The sequence below is a fragment of the Callorhinus ursinus genome, unplaced genomic scaffold (assembly GCF_003265705.2).
Source record: "Callorhinus ursinus isolate GAN/ISIS: 27379988/994484 unplaced genomic scaffold, GSC_fseal_2.0 scaffold19, whole genome shotgun sequence".
Taxonomy (NCBI): Eukaryota; Metazoa; Chordata; class Mammalia; order Carnivora; family Otariidae; genus Callorhinus; species Callorhinus ursinus.
Window position 1 is genome coordinate 6,030,031 of NW_027397081.1, and position 16,384 is coordinate 6,046,414.

General features: G+C 40.1%; 1 protein-coding gene across 6 annotated transcripts in view; it reads right to left on the bottom strand.

The window, feature by feature from the left end:
* Nucleotides 1-2,722: 2,722 nt before the first annotated feature.
* EXPH5 (exophilin 5) overlaps nucleotides 2,723-16,384 on the bottom strand; it is a 71,574-nt gene continuing 57,912 nt past the window's right edge. For 3 of the 6 annotated variants that reach the window (XM_073903684.1, XM_073903686.1, XM_025894040.2), the window contains 2 exons: nucleotides 14,523-14,658; nucleotides 2,723-11,517 (listed from right to left, as the gene is read on the bottom strand). In XM_073903684.1, the coding sequence (XP_073759785.1) occupies nucleotides 6,140-11,517; nucleotides 14,523-14,658 (5,514 nt within the window). In that variant the 3' untranslated portion in view covers nucleotides 2,723-6,139. The remainder of the gene's footprint in view (nucleotides 11,518-14,522; nucleotides 14,659-16,384) is intronic. The other 3 variants (XM_073903685.1, XM_073903687.1, XM_025894042.2) reach the window with 2 other exon arrangements.

The window sequence follows — 16,384 nt, forward strand, 5'->3', positions numbered from 1 at the left end:
GAAACTGGTAGTAAATCACTGGGAAATTGTAGGGCTAAAGTATAGCATTACCTTCATTGACAAGTTTTAATTTGTGGGGTTGTCTGCATGCTTTAAATAGAAAGCATTGCTGTGTTCTAGCTATCACTTTGAAAAATTGTGTAGAACACATTTTATTCACATTCTTCCAAAATCAAACTTAAAAAATTTCCGAGAGAAATAATCTGAAGGTTAGCTGGTACAGGACGATAGTAAAATATGACCTAATATATTACATCATACTTGCGGTAACCCCCAGTATTTTTTGAGAACATATCAAAGAAGCCATATAATTGAATCTGAACCCTTGTTTAGCAATACTGAGTCTGTACCAACCTGTTTTCTTTCACATTGCCATCCATATCTTTAAAATCATCTCTCTTCAGATCAACCAATGCCTTGACTCGATTCTTTATCGTAAATCACATTTCCAAATACATATTCAATGCCTACTATGTTTTAGACATTATACTTGGACTTTAAAACTCCTTTGGTTAAGTGAAGAAGAAAGACAAAGAGGCAGTGTGGTGGGTGCCAAAATATGGGAGTGGAGAACTCTGCAGATCTGGGATTTTAGCCTCTTACAAGCTAACAGGTTAGCCTGTTTCATGGATGCTGTCGAAAGACACAAAACTCCTGGATCAGAGACAAAGGACTTTGTTATTCATTGTCAGAGTTTCACGTTGGTTTGTGTTCGATCCCTATGTGCCCTGTTATGGGCAGAATTGTGTTTCTTCGAAATTCATACGTTGAAGCACTAAGCTCCATGACCTCAGAATGTGTATTTGGAGATAGGGCCTTTAAAGAGATGATTAAGTGAAAGTAGACTGTTAGGATGAGCCTCGATCCAATCTAACTGGTGTCCTTACAAGAAGAGGAAATTAGCGCACACAGAGAGACACCAGGAATGCTTGGGCACAGAATGAAGACCAATGGATGGCACAATGAGAAGGCACTCATCTGCAATCCAAGGGAGAGGCCTGTCGACATCTTGATCTGGGACTTCTAGCTTCCAGAACTGTGAGAGAATAAACTCTGTTGTTTAAGCCCCCCAGTCTGTAGTAGTTTGTATTAGCGATCCCAGCAGACATATATAGCCCCCAAGTCTGGTGGGGACAATGCAAAAGACCTTCATGGATGTGTGAAGTGGGTTGCATTATAAGACAAACACACCGAATTCAGGGGATTACTGATTTCACAGCAAGGGGAATTAATCCTGCTCTTGGCCAGTGGGGAGATATTATCTCCTCCTTCAAGGTTGCTTGCTGTAAATACAGGCCTAAGAAATGTCATGTGTGGGGCCCCTGGCTGGCTCAGTCAGTGGAGCGTGGGACTCTTGATCTCGGGGTTGTAAATTCAAGCCCCATGTTGGGTGTAGAGATTACTTAATAAAATCTTTAATTAAAAAAAGAGAAAGAAATGGCATGTGTAAAGAGCGGTCAAGGACTTACATTCTTGGCAAGCCCAGCAAAGATGTTCGAGACCCATGGCAGATTGCTTCTCCCAATATAAGTATGCTTCTCTCTCCCTCCTCTGTTGAACATACCAACCAACCCCCACCTAGCCACAAGTAGCAACTCACATAGTAGCCTTGAATGTGTCCCTCTAGATGTACACATGCATATGCAGGGTTTGTTTGTTTGTTTGAGTAATGCTTTATAAAAAAAGATTTTGCTTTCCTCACTCAATAGTACTTCATGCAAATTCTCCTAAGTCAACTTACATAGTTCTACTTTATTCTTTTTAATGGTTGCATAATATCACATATGTGGATGTTCCATCATATATCCAGTCAGCGCTCACTTTGTTTTGTTTTTGCCACAACAAACATGGTAGCAATAAAAATTCTTACCTGTAAGTCTATATATACTAGTGCTCTTATTTCCATTGGAGTGATTTCTGGGGCAAATGAATACGGTGATTCGGCATATTGGTTCTGAATCCCTACCTTCCTGGTCGTAACAGAGACAATGGGTCCCCTGATAAGTCCAATTTTCTGGCATTGTTTGAGAAACTGGCGCTGGAATTTCAACTTAGTATCTATTTTGTCAGCCCTGTCAATGCATTTGTGAGCAAACTGTACACGCTTTAATAAGTGTTTTTTACCTGAGCGACCTAAAGAGGATTATATTTAGTCTACAACTAAAAACCCTGGCTGATCCAATGTATTTTAAATTATGATAAAATACTGCACATATTCAATATGACAACAGTCCCCTGTCCTTGGTAGAGACACAGCCTTTGGGTTGCTTTCCTAGAAAAGATATAAGATTGGTATGAATCAATTAATTAATATTGCATGTCTTATATTTCAACTGGAAAGAATGGTTTATCTTTCATCGGTGTTACTGGGCAATGGCTAACCCAACTCCATGTAGCTCCTTCTTCCTCTACACAGAGAAATGCCAGACCTTCTTCATTCCTCCTCTGTGTTGCAACCAGATAGACTGATCTTCATGTATCAGTTGATTGCTTTTGGGTACAAATGAAAGAAGAGAGAAGCAAGTCACTGTGTTTTTTTGAAACTAAATATGGCTGATCTCATTCAATAACAACCAGAGAAATTTGTAGGAATGCTTTTGGCCCCCCTTTCCCCCACCACCTTTTTAGAATTTTTCCTGAAACTTTTCCCCTTAAAAATAATCATTTGAGGATGGGAATAAAAACCAGGTCAAACGGGGCATCTATTTAAATCATTTATTTCAACACAGGCATTGTTTTAAATTTGCACCTTGTCTTGTAACACTTTTCATATCTAGAGGACAGGATTGAGAACAAGTTCATCAAAGGATTATTTGACAATATTTTAACAAAAGTGCCTTAGGCTTACTTGTTCCAGAACACAGGTGTGCCAGTCACAAAGAGCCCCTAAGTAGTAACACATTCACAGACTTGCTGGGAACGTGAGATATTTACATATTTATGCTGTACATTGCAATAGGATATTCTAAAGTGTTTTCACCACTGTTAACAATAAATTCTTACCGATAAGGCCTCTTTAACCTCCTGGCATCCCACAGAGTATAGTGCTTTTATGGAGGTGGGAGTTTTTCAATTTTATTCCCGTCTTCACCATAACCTAAGTGGACTTTCTTTCATTATTTCTAGTACAGACATACATTTACCTTCTACACAAAATTGTTTTTATTCACTTTTCATCAGTCAAAACCTTGTTAGTAGCAGCTGGAAGTTTTATTAACATCCATCTATTTACAAATGTAAGGGGGTAAATTATTTAGAAGGAGGTCTCTAAAAATGAAAATAATCTCATTAAGCACCTCCTCCTTTTTAAAGTAGACTCCACTTTAAAAAAGTGTGGAGCCCAACGTGGGGCTTAGGACTCTCTACCCTGAGATCATGACCTGAGCTGAGATTAAAAGTCGGTCGCCTAACCGACTGAGCCACCAAGGCGCCCACGCTCTATTTTAAATAAACTGTACAGTGTGATACTGAAGTCTATTATCTAAACAAGTTAATAACTTCAACGTACTTATTAGAATGGATTCCGTCATGATTTACTCCATTTATGTGACTATTTATTTTAATAATGATTATATCCTTTAGAACACAAGTGAGGGGTATAAAAATGACTATTATAAGTTAGTATAGCTGTACCAAAAATGAGTCTTAAAAAGCAGCAGTTTGTATGTTAAAATACGTAGAAATTTGCTGTACTTCTTTAACGAAGTATTTTATAAAAGTATAAAACTATAGAAGGTGATGGTTTTTTGTTTTTTTTTTTTAAGATTTACTTATTCATTTGAGAGAGAGAGAGAGAGAGCAAGGGGAGGGGCTGAGGGAGAGAGAGAATCCTCAAGCAGACCCTCCCCTAAGTGCAGAGCCTGACTCGGGGCTCGATCTCATGACCCTGAAATCATGACCTGAGTTGAAATTGAGAGTCAGACGCTCAACTGACTGAGCCACCCGGGTACCCCCAGAAGGTGCTATTTTTATGAATTTTCTGTTTCTTTGATTCTTGAGCCAGACCAACAAGCAAACATTACAAACAGTGCAGGTGAGAATCAGCCATCAATTACCTTTGAATTCAAATAGGAGCTTCCAGTGCAGAGAAGGAGGGCCTCAGAGTAATTGTTTATCCTCACCTTAATTTAACTAACTGTTGATATAGCCTAAACTCAGTGAAAAATAAGCTAACTTCATTTCACCTTTTCTAACATACATGTAAACTCAGAGTATTTACTGAAATAGAACTTGCAAGTTGACCATTTTTCAAAAATTGAGAAGCTTAACATTAAAATATGAACTCTGAATATCTTAAAATTAGATGGAAAACATAAGTCATGGTTTATGAAACTTGTACTTAAATAATCAGATAAATAGAAGGGGAAGGGGAAAGGTAGAATTTACAAACAGAAATAAAAAAAAGAATAAAATGTTATTTATTCTTTACCATTTAAATTGAAATATCCAGAACAGTTGATTTAAAATTCTATTATCAGTCTCTTTGGGCTTGATATTGGTCAGAGCCTGGACTTAAAAACAATTTACAGATTTAAGGAATAACTTTCATGTTAGTTACCACATGTTTATTAGTTTTGAGTTTCATGGGAATGATGTGAAGATGCCCTGGTATTTTGCTTCCAGGCAAAGCAATGGTTAGGAGGATGATAATAATAATATAGTTCTTTCTTGCATTTCTATCAGTTCCAGATCTCTGTATGCTTCACCAACACTATCATTATCCTTAATTTATATGGACGAAACAGACTAGGTGAGAAAGATGGAAAAGAGAATTGGGTCAGGAAGCAAATACGAAGGAAGGGAATGAAATCCACTCATGTGGACCCTCACAGCAGTAAGGTCCTAGATGGCAGGCTTTCTGTAGTTCTAGTGAATTATCTTTACTGCCATCTATTGGTGTTGGAGGGAAAGTTCCAGAAGGTTGGCTTGGCAACCAAAGACTTAGAAAACCAAGTTATCAGTGGATATGAAGAGTATTTAGTCCAGATACATTATTGAAGAAATCACAGTGACAAGCCCTTAGATGTTCTGCCTTATAATTTCCCGTGGGTTTGGTAAATGATCCTGCAAAGAAGCCAGTGAAACCCGGTGTGTCTGATCTGACTCAGCAGCATTTTAGGGGGCGTTGCCAAGGCTATCATAGCTTGATATTCGTGACTAAAACATGCACATGAAATAAAGCATTCTATCCTGCAAATAAAGAAAATCCAGAAATGGGTAGTCCTGCAGAAATGGGAAAACCAGTTGGGGAGAGAGCTGCAGTGAGGATGTCCATCCCACGAAGGATGTCCACTTACCTGCATCCCCAGTCATGCTCCCTTCCTAAGTAGGCCCATTCTGTGGCCAACCCACCTTCTGTACCATCATGCTACCTGGCCTGAGTCCTTGACTTGATTAAAATTCAGCCCTTAATAAGTCAGCCAGTCCCTACAAATGTCTTCAAATGTAGTCTTAGAAGTACTAATATTTTTGGCTTAATAGGGATTCAGCTCCTCATCTCTAACCTCAATAAATACATCAAACATCTGCTTCCATCTAATAGGATGCCTTTATGAAAATTCCCTTATCTTTGTTTGAAAGGAAAAAAAAAAAAAAAAAAAACAACCCTAAACCTCCTAAATGCTAGGTCAAACAGGATGGTAACATTTACTCCATTGTCATCATCCCTACGCTTTATTTAATGTCATGAATATAAGGTGTGGATTGGAAGGGGCAGTACAGAATTTTCTAACTAACTTATGGAAGTTATTACTTCTTATGTGCCTGGGGTATTAGGGTTGTGAATCATAATGAAAGGTGTAAAAAAAGTTAAGGAGAAAGTAAAGTAAAGCAGAAAGCCAAAGTTGGACAGTGAGGGCACAGGAGGGGAGAAAGGCCAAGAATACATGCAGAGAGAGAAGACAGCAGAGAATCCCCCCAAATAAAAAATAATTTGCTCTAGAATTTACGAAGTATATATATATATATATATATATATATGTTGTAGGGAAGGGAGGGAAGAGAATTTGGGTTGTTTCAGAGTAGGTGCTGCTCAGACCAGATCTGTTTTATACTGTCCTTCTCAAGGGCATACATATTTACACTTCATTTCCAGTACAAGCTTTTGGTGGAAAAGGTTATGCATTTTATTGAGGAAGGCTCACAGTTCTGACTCTTTGTCATTTTCATCTAGATAGTATTCATCATCCGTGGTTGTGTCTGTGTCACAGTCTGAGTCCACTGGATTCTCTTCATAGATATTAAGTGGTGCGCTTGGAGATAAGGCATCTTCTGGCATCTGGCTGTGAGGAGAATTTGAGCTGGATAGCTCTGTTGGATTAGGAGCATTAATTACATCATCTTTCAGGAAACCAGGGTTCTTGAGAAAACTTGGCTTCCATAATCTTCCTTGCGTGAGTGACCTCTTTACATTCTCCAAGAAAGCCAACTGTTGTTCTTTCCCAAAAATTCCATAGTCAATGGGTCTGGATATAGATGTTGCCGACCTGGGGCCCATTTTTGTCCTGCCACTGCACAAAGCCCGATTATCATTTGCATTACAGGAGGAAAGCTCAGAAAAGGATCTGAATCTTCGACTGTACCTGCTGTCGCTAGAGAATTCATTCCCTAGGGTCAGCTGACTCAGGGCATTGACAACAGACGTGTTCTCAGAAAAATGGCGCTCCCTGACTTTTGGAGGATGACTTTTGCGTACCAGATCACTGTGCACACTGATGCTTTTTAAACTGTTTGAACGATAGGGATGTGGTTCAGGTTCCCACTCCAGAGAGGAAGCACTTCGTTGCTGCCGGTAAGTGGCCAACGGGATGCTTCCTCTGGATTTCTCTGCAGGCTCCAGTGGAAAAGGAGGGTTCAGTCTTCTCTGATGGTCAGAGAAGTCCGCTTCCCCGCGGCTGGCGAATGTGGGTTGGGCCAAGGCTCCTGACTCTCTTTCCAAGGTCTGAGCTGCTGCTACATCTTTAGACTTCTCATACTTTGGTGATGATGCTGAGATATTTTTAGACTCACTCTGACGTAGTTGTGAAATGCCGTTAGACTTCTGATTGCTTAACTGTGTAGAAGCTTCTCTGTTGGATATTACAGGAACCTGGAAAGAGTTCTCGGATTTCTCTGCCTCCATGACATCGCTACTCAACCTGCGCTCATTTCTGGATTCTCTGGACTTTGGAGTAGGCTCAGGGGACAGAGGGTCGCGCTCTGGTGTGCCAAGAGATAGGCTGCCAAAGCCACAGCTGTTCCCACTTTGGGGGAAGATAGTAGCTACATGTCTTCTGGGGCTTAAATCTTTAGCTGAGAATTTTCTGCTGGCTTTGGACATGGCTGCCAATCTGTGTTTAACTAAAGATCTGTTTTTTCCTTTTTCTGGGTCATCCACGCTGGTTTTATTTTTATTGCTTCCTTCAGGAAGTGAAGGTTGATCCCATGCCAACTTTTGCATTTCGTCTTCAGCTTTACTGTTCTCTGTCATACTTACCTCCTGACTCCTTTGCGGTAGTTCTCTGGGTTCAGACTGCAAACTGTCTAAATCTGGCTCTCCTGAACAAGTCCCTTCGTCAAGGTGTAGATCATGCAAAGCTGGAGGAAGAGCAAAGACCTGGCTTTCCAAGTCAGAAAGTGCTTTAATAGTCTCTTTTTGGAAATCTGTTCCAATTTCCCCTCTGACCTGCCACGGCTGCAATCCATTGGAGCTACCAACCACAGCTTTGCCTGTGATATCTTTCTGAAGGCATTCTGCAGTTCCAGGAGCTGTAATGACCACAGTGTCACCTGCACACTCCTCAGAACTTCTTACGGTTTGGGAATTTCCAACATTCTCTTCTGAACGGGCTGGAAGATTAGAAGGACCACCATTACCCAATTTAACGGGCTGCTGACAGTTTTCTGATTTCTCTTCTGTAACTTTTTTCCCCTGAAGCATTGATAAAACATGCAGGGTTTCATTCTGCCATTTTTTCCCTCTCTCCTTTCTGCTCTGTGCATTGCCTAGAGGTGTTTTAGTGAAGTTATCTGGGGAAATCGCTCCAGTTTTCGATTCTCCTTTACGAAGAGAAACATCTGCTGCAGTAGAAGCCATTTCCTGTAATGTGGGCTCTGAGGGTCTCCGGTCTGGTGAAGCAGTCGTATCTTCAGTGGTGTGAGAAACACAATAGCTCTTCTCCTGAGCAGAGCTGACCAGCATCTTTTGACCTTCGGAGGGAGGTGTTCCTGACTGCTCCTGCGTAGAATAATTTAGTTTGTTCTTTTCAAAAGCATTAGGAAATGCTTCGGTCTCCACTTTAGTTGACTCTGTAAGTGAATCGATTTGCTGTGTATACTTTTCGAGAATGTTACAGAATTTTTTGCTGTATTTCCTCGGCAGAGTGTAATATATTGAAACCACCTCAAGACATTTCACATTATCTTCATCACCAGAAACCGAAAACATACTAGTAGTCTTAAATTTATGTAATGTTTTCCCACTTTCTTTTCTTGACATGTCTGAGGAAAAAGGTAAAGGGTGTTCATTTGAGAACAGACCTGTCCTGGAGGCAGCAACTTTACAATCCTTTTCAGTGTGTTCTCGAAAGTCTTCCCTTTGGGGGTGTCCTTTGGGTAAAGAACAATGGCTAACAGGTGAGTTATTTTCCGGAGGGCTAATGATTGTCTCCCAAGGTCTTAGTGTTAGAGCAGAAGCATCTGTGTTTGAGACCAAGCATTCTTCCCTTTCATCTCTCCCATTTGAGGCATCTGGTGCCCCTGAAGGACATGACACAGCCCTCCTGGTGAGGAACGGAGGTGGTCCTTTTCTAACAGAAGCAGATCCAATGTTTTTCATATTTGTCATCCTCTTTGTGGCTTCAGGTGCTACTGAAACTGCTTTGGAACATCTGCTTTCTGACTCCGAAGAACTGGAACTGAATTTGTTTGACGTGTACTTCCCTCCTGGGTCTTCCACCTTATTTTTGATTTGGAATGGAAGTGGTTCATTCCTAAATGAAGAAGGCATTATCTTACTTTCTGACTTCCTGTTATTGATGAGAAAACTGGCTGATTTTCTTGGTGAGATACAATAAGTAGTTTGAACCTCAGGACGCTTGGAATTGCTTCGATTCATCTCCCTGAGGTTACTGTTATCACTTGTAGGTGCCGATCTGCTTTCCGTTTTGCTTAACTTTTCAAAACAGGAAATGCATCGTCTTATTTTTCCTTTTCCTTTTCCATCCTTGAAAGGAGGGCGGGAGTGGCATATGACAGCATCAACCACCTCATTATGTACAAGCACACAATTATCATGACTCTTTGGGTTTTCTGAGGAGCTTAGGGCAAACTGATCATTTTGGTGTTTGCTATCATTGTCTTTTTGCTCCGCTTCTCCCAAAGATGGATCTTTGCCTGAAGGACCTTTCCTGGAGAACGCTGTTGTAGAAGGAATCGCCAGAGCCTCAAGGGAAGAATTATTTGATGGTGAGTTATCAGGTGGTATACCTGATGACAGATCTAAAGAGTCCCCTGGGATCTTGTGACCAGCAGCTGATCTGCTACAGTTCGTAGAATGAGTTGTGCTATGTTGTTCTTCCTCGGCATCTAAAATAGCAGGCTTTTCTGGAGACTGTGCATTTTGATTATCAGGTGCAGAGCTCCAGTGGTGATTTCTAATAATGCCTGAACTATCTTCATGGCTTACTCTTGCTTCCTGATGACCACCTGGATTTGGGCTGGGAAAAGACTTTGTTCTGCTTTCCTGAATGAAAGGAAGGGCAGTTGCTGAGCCAACTTTTCTATTCCCAGTAAAATTCCTATCTTTTTTTAGTTCATTGGATTTATCTCCGTGTGATAGATGAATTTTGGATATATCTTTCCTGGCAATGACTCCGGGTGACCTTTTTGAACTTACTGTGGTAGATGCATTCAAAGCAAATCCTTTGCTCTTAGCTGAGTCCTGGGACAGGGGATTTCGAAAATCGGGGGAAGGGTTAGAGATTACAGTCTGTGAATCAGGTTGGGGTACTTCACTTGTCATGTTTGTCTGGTCCATCTTGTTTAGTTGTTTATCTTCTTCCAAAACAGATTCATTCAAGTCTTTCTCATGACTCACATCTATGGCCGAGATATCGGGTGGGCTTTCAATAAGAGGTGGAGAATCAACTGAATTCCTCTTGGTCACAGTGACTTGTGTATAGGTTTTTATTGGAAGAGAGGCAGGCTTAATTTTCTGCACAGTGACTGTGGGATTCTGAAAGATGGGACCCTGAGGATTCCCTCTGTCATCAGGAATCTGGGGGAAGGAAGTTTTAAACGAGGATACTAGAGTCTGAGCAATTCCAAATGAGTAAGGTTCTTTGTTGATGTGGACTTCTGTAGGAGGACTGCCCTCTTGACATACTGACCTACCAGATGTGATGTGATAGCTTGGACCAGTCACAGGGCAAACATTGGGCATGTCGAAATGAGTTGACTGGCTCCCATTACCTTGTGACACCTCCATGCTCTCCAGCATGGATGTCTGAGAATCAAACTGCCAGGGATGTGGCTCTTCTTGATCTCTGAACATATTTGTTCTGTAACTAGAAGAAAATGATCCCCAGCGTTGAGAAAGAACACCATGGCCATGTGCAGCTAATGCACTATTTGCTTCCGTGGAAATCATTTCAAAGTCTCTGTCAGAAGAAGGGAATGGATGCCTGCTTTGATGGAAGTCAGACCAGGAAGAATGTTCTTCCTGTTGGTCCCAAAAAGGACTTTGCCTAAATCTCTGTTCCCTGTTTCGTCCAAAGGTGTTGCTAGAGACAGATCTAGCAAATGGGTTTTCTTGAGGGTAGAATGGCATATTCTCTGAGTTCTCAAACGGGTCAGGACTCATTGCATTATCCATGGGGGCATTAAAATGAACACCTTGGTAAACACTCTGTGAACGGTAAAATCCATATCTCCTGTTCTCCTGAAAACACCTGGGATACGTATACTGGTCGGCAGTATCAATCTCCATGGGTGACGGGGCCCTCAGGAACTCTTCCTGGCTCTGCCTATCTCCAGAAGAATCTGATCTATTCCATATGATGGATGATAAAGGAGTTCTCTTTGGGCTCTGCTGGTGTCTTGGTGGTATAAACCCACTCTTGTTCTGAGTGATGGTTGGAAAATGTAAGCTTCGTGCTGTGAAATATCTTGTAGCTGGTGAAGCCAATCGTTGCCTGCTGTCGAAACACAGAGAAGTACTACCAAAAGTATTCTTTTGCACATAATCTTCTTTTAAGAGTCTGGGCTCCCTTGTCCTGTACATATCATAAATTGTTTTTGTTCTAGGAGAAAAGGTTTTAAAACCTTCCCTAGGGGCTCCTGGCCTCAGGATGTCATAGATAGACATATTAGAAGTTTCATTATAGTGGTTTTTGTGCCGTCCTGTGATATTACCATGTGTGTTTCCCCTAGAGTAGAAATGACTGAACTGTGTTCTCGATCCATAGTTGAGAGGTGTTGTGGTATTCACTGAGCTTGGACACTGTTCCTGAGCCAGTTTGTTATCCAAATCATCTAAAACTGAAAGGAGAATATGAGTCAGCTTTTTTGTATAACATTTTATAGTCTAATAATAATTTGAGTTGTTGAGGTCCCTCTTTAAGAAATAAAATCGTTTAAAATTTTATTTTTATTTATTTATTTATTTTTTAAGTAGGCTTCATGACCAGTGTGGAGCCCATTGTGGGGCTTGAACCCATGACCCTGAGATCAATACCTGAGCCAAAATCAAGAGTTAGATGCCTAACCAACTGAGCCACCCAGGTGCCCCTATAGTTTTATTTTTAGATAAATGTGATGACATTAATTTTGATTATGTTTTTAAGATATTCTGAATTTTACAAGGTTGTGGGGGAAGTTTCTTTTTCATGCTTTTTCAAAATTAACCTTCGATAATACCTTAAGGACCTAAAGCTACATTTTTTTTTTCTAACAACAAAATTTTAATTGTGTGTTTGGCTTTTTTTTAGTTTATCTTTTGTGTCACCAGGTAGCTAAAATATTACCCACCATGTTTACTTCAGAGGATTGCAATAAAAATGAGAGTCTGTAAATAACATGTGATTTCTCAGGTGTACTGTTAAAAATACAGCATTACCACCAAAAGCGTAAGCATGTAATTTATAAACATTTATTTGGATGGATCTGAGCAATACAGAAACTTTAAAGTTCTATACAATATTGTTAAATGATATGCTAATGCTAGGTTGTTTTTCCTGGAAAAATGAAGACCCATTATCACCCCTATAATATCACACTTTCTATGTGTCAGGCCCGGTTCTAAACAATTTATTAACTCATTAAATCCTCACAGAACTTTGTAAGACTGGTACTATTACTGTTCTTGTTTTATAAATGAGGACACTAGGCATGAACAGATTAGGTTGTCAAGGTGACAGGCCGTCTGTCTCCTGAGTCCACATAATGCAATGGCCTGTGGTATAAAAGCTCACATTTCATTCTTTTCATGAACTATAAAGATGATTTCACTGTAAGTCATGACGTTACAAGGATTTGGACTTGCTGTTGTTAAGCAACGTTCACTTTTCTCTCAGTGGCCAGGTTGGAGGGTGGTGTCCAAGTCAGAGCTCAGTGACCTTCTTATAACACGGAGGACCTGGGGCAGCCCCAAAACCCAGAGATCAAGCTTACTAGGACCCCAGCCTTTGCGACCTCAGACAAGTTACAGGATATTTTCAGTTGGTTGGTATCGTGTTTCCTTACTCCTATTTGACCTCTTTTCCTCAAGAAAAACCTGTCAGAATTTAAATAGTACCATAATCTTTTAAGGTTTTAGGATTCCCAAAGGCCCATCCTGTCGTGAATGTATTTTACCATATTCATGTTACAATAAATCGAAACAAGTAGATTATATATTTATTGAAGAAATGCAATGTTCGTTCATGACAATCAAATCTGGTATGAGAAATAAGTTATGGGATTATTTAAATTGCTGAAAAGCCACACCTTTCCTTCTGAGTTACATAAAATGGTGCACTCTCTCCTTGGTTCTTTTAAATTATTTGTCGTTAAAATATTTGATCTTAACACTTCAGTGACAGGGAAAGAGAGGCATATCAGTATTTGTGAATGTGGGTGGGATGTATTTATGGATATGTCAACTATGTTGGGGCAGGTGCTGAAGAGATTTTTGATGTCTGTTCTGGATTTTCCCAACCCTATTGTATTTGTAAACTGGTGCTATTTAAGTTTGCACAGCCACCAGAAGAAGGAATCTTGAGCATTAAAAGTCTATAACTAAGGAATTCTTCAGGGATTCATCCTGAAGTGTTAAAATTATTTATCTCCCATCTCTGAAATAATTCCATATATCCACACACACAAAAATCAAACAATGCCAAACTGTAAGGTGAGGTAAAAAGAAAATAAAATTATGTCAAAATTATGTAATGAGTAAAAAATCTATCTTTAAAACAAATTATAATAAAACCTCTTTGATTCCTGTTCTTCCTTTCAAGCTAGTTGTAGTTTTTTTTTTTTTCCCTTAAATAAAGTCTTTTGCTGCCTATGAAAGCAACATACGGTTATAAGGGAAAATACAGGAAAGCATAACAGAAAGGTAAAATCACCTGGATTCCTCCCCAAATGTAACCACTCTTAACATCCCCATAGGAAGATTTTAAATTATTCAAAAATGCTGTTTTATTTTTACTCTTGAGGTTAAAAAAAAAAATCTGTTCTGAGTTTCCTCTTTATTTTCAGAAAAGCCAAATCACTTTTTTTCACGTCATAAACAGTAGCTCTCCTGGATTAGCAAAACCTTTGTTTTGCCAGAGATTTTCCTCTGGGCTACTTTTCTCTGGAGCAAGTTCTCTGCCAGGAACCACAGAACTGAAAGGTTGACCACCCCCCGCCCCCCAGCCGGACCTCTTTCACTGACCACCCCACCTCTCCCAACACAGCGCCCCGGGGAGGTCATTGCCTTTGCAAAGGGAATTTAGTTCCTCAGGGTGAAGCTGGCGAATGACTTCAGAGTTCACTGCTTCAATGGCCAGGTTTATTTTGATACAGAATAACCTAAGTAAAGGTGAGCTGTGCTTCTATAAGAATAAGATCCATGTGCATGCGGTTACTTTTGGAATGTTTCTGTTTTTATTGTTGTCTGTTGTACAAGGTTAATTGTTTAACAACAATTAGGTTTCATCACAGTGCGGATAGGTACTGACTGGGAACAATACAAGTCTATTAAGAATAGTAAACTTTACAGACATATTTCTTAGAAATGCATTTCCTTTAACCTGAGGTTAAATATTAAACATTATTATCATTCCACAGATTTATCAGCCTTGGTCTGAGCATATTTGCTTAGATTATATTTAAATATAAGATTCTTGAATATTTTTGTGTTAATAGCATGTAACAGCCTCCTCTTCAGATAAGGGAAACAAAAGGATTTCAAAAATAAAGTACAGGGTTTGCTATGTTTTGAGCATTTTAATACACACAGTAATCATTATTTGCTTTAGTGCAGGGGGTCCCAAAGGCAGTTTCATGCATAGACTTACCTTGGAAAAACTCATTTTCCAGCAGTGAGGCATCCCACTGGGGCATGCCACTTCCCTCCCTCATGCCTGTTGGCCTGGGGACAAATGCACTCTCAACTGGTGGATTTTCCAGAGGTGAGCTGTGTATTTTTGCCTGCTGATTTTGAAACAGAAAATGCAGTATTATTTCTGGACCTTCTCTAGCCAGTATACTCACGTGTCCCCACAAAAATGTCCCAACCTAAAATTCTTAGTCTAAGGACGGCAAATCAATTTTTCTAACACTTACCTCTCAACTTACAATGTTTCATTATTTCTGTCATTTGCAAGTGATCACAAACTACTCTATACCTACACTAATTGTTTTTAGTATGAGTCTTCAAGCAATATATCGAGTTTCTTTCTACCAAATACTCCTACAAACTTACACAGCACTACACAAGTCTTAGGGAGTTTCCTGGAATACAGGAAAGAAATCGACCTCTCTTGAATTAGGAGAGTTGTCTCCATGGCCCCAATGGCTGGAATTTTAGATTTCTTAACCGTGTCCCTGCTCTATCAAGGGCTGGCTAGCTGAAGATTGTAGTGGACCTTAAGATTTGTGAACTTGGTGCATTTGGAGGAAAACAAAAAGTATTTCTAGCCATAGAGCTCATGCAGAATGGTAGAACCTCCCAGACAAACATAAGCAGCTGATACAGTTCTGAATCAAAGGTGCTAAAAAGTATGACCTTAAAAATGTTTGTTGTTGTTGTTGCTGTTTTGAAATACCATTGCTAGTTTTACAGGGTTCAGGAGAATGAGACAGAGCTAATGTTGTCTTCCTGTCTGTACAGCAACTCTTTATCTTGATTTCTCCAAATCCATCACTGCCCTACTTTCGAGCTTTAATTTGTCTCCATGACCTCGGGGGATTGTCTACTCCCACACCTTCACTTTCTTTTGCAGAAACTCCATTTGCATTTCCTCTGTCACACTGGCTCTGTCACTCGTGATCCGCTCTAACTCGCTCTGCACCTGTTCATGAAAAATGCTAGCAGCCACTTCCCATTCGGTCTTTGCCGTCAGCTCACTCTGCTACCCAGCGCTTGCTGCTTGGATCCCACGTCCCCTCCAAGTTTTCTCTTTCCCTTTGATGTTTGCCATTACATTTCACCTCCCCTTGAATGCCTAAGACAAAATCTCTAATGTTTCCAAAGCTCCAACGTTTTTTACTTCTCCACCCCAGGTCTGTCCAATTCCAAACCCCAGGTTCTCCTGATTTCTATATTCTTCTCAATCTAGGATTTTCACTCCTGCCTGTTTTCATTCTCAAGATCTAGGTCACTTATTTCTTGTAGGAGCCCTGCCCACATTTCACGGACTCATGGTTTTCAGTTCTATGGGCAAGGAATGGAATGGAAGACACGCAGAGATTTATGAATAAGAAAGAAACAATCCTGTGATAACTTTTGTAGGTCATTGGATATAATTAAACACACTAATATAAGACTCAGAAGTAAACAAATATAGAGGCAAAACATAACTACAGTGAGATACCAAATGGATAAAATCAATTGTAATAAAACTGGAAACTAATCATTCATGTAGACCAGATGCATCTGATTAAGAGAATAGCATTGTCTCTCAACCACTTTAACACCCAAACGAACTTCAGCTCTCCTCTATATAGACCAGAGCACATCCCTTTTGGCCTCCTGGATCATATGCTTTTACAATGGGAATTTATACTTAAACGAAAAATACTTAGACTGAGGGCTCAGGTGAAGAGATGAACCTCTCGGAGCTGGGAAGGATTATTACCCCCTAGAGACCCTGAATACCACCCTCTTTGGTTATATGTCTGCCTGGAGCTTCTGCTCCAAGACCAATGCTACTTGTCC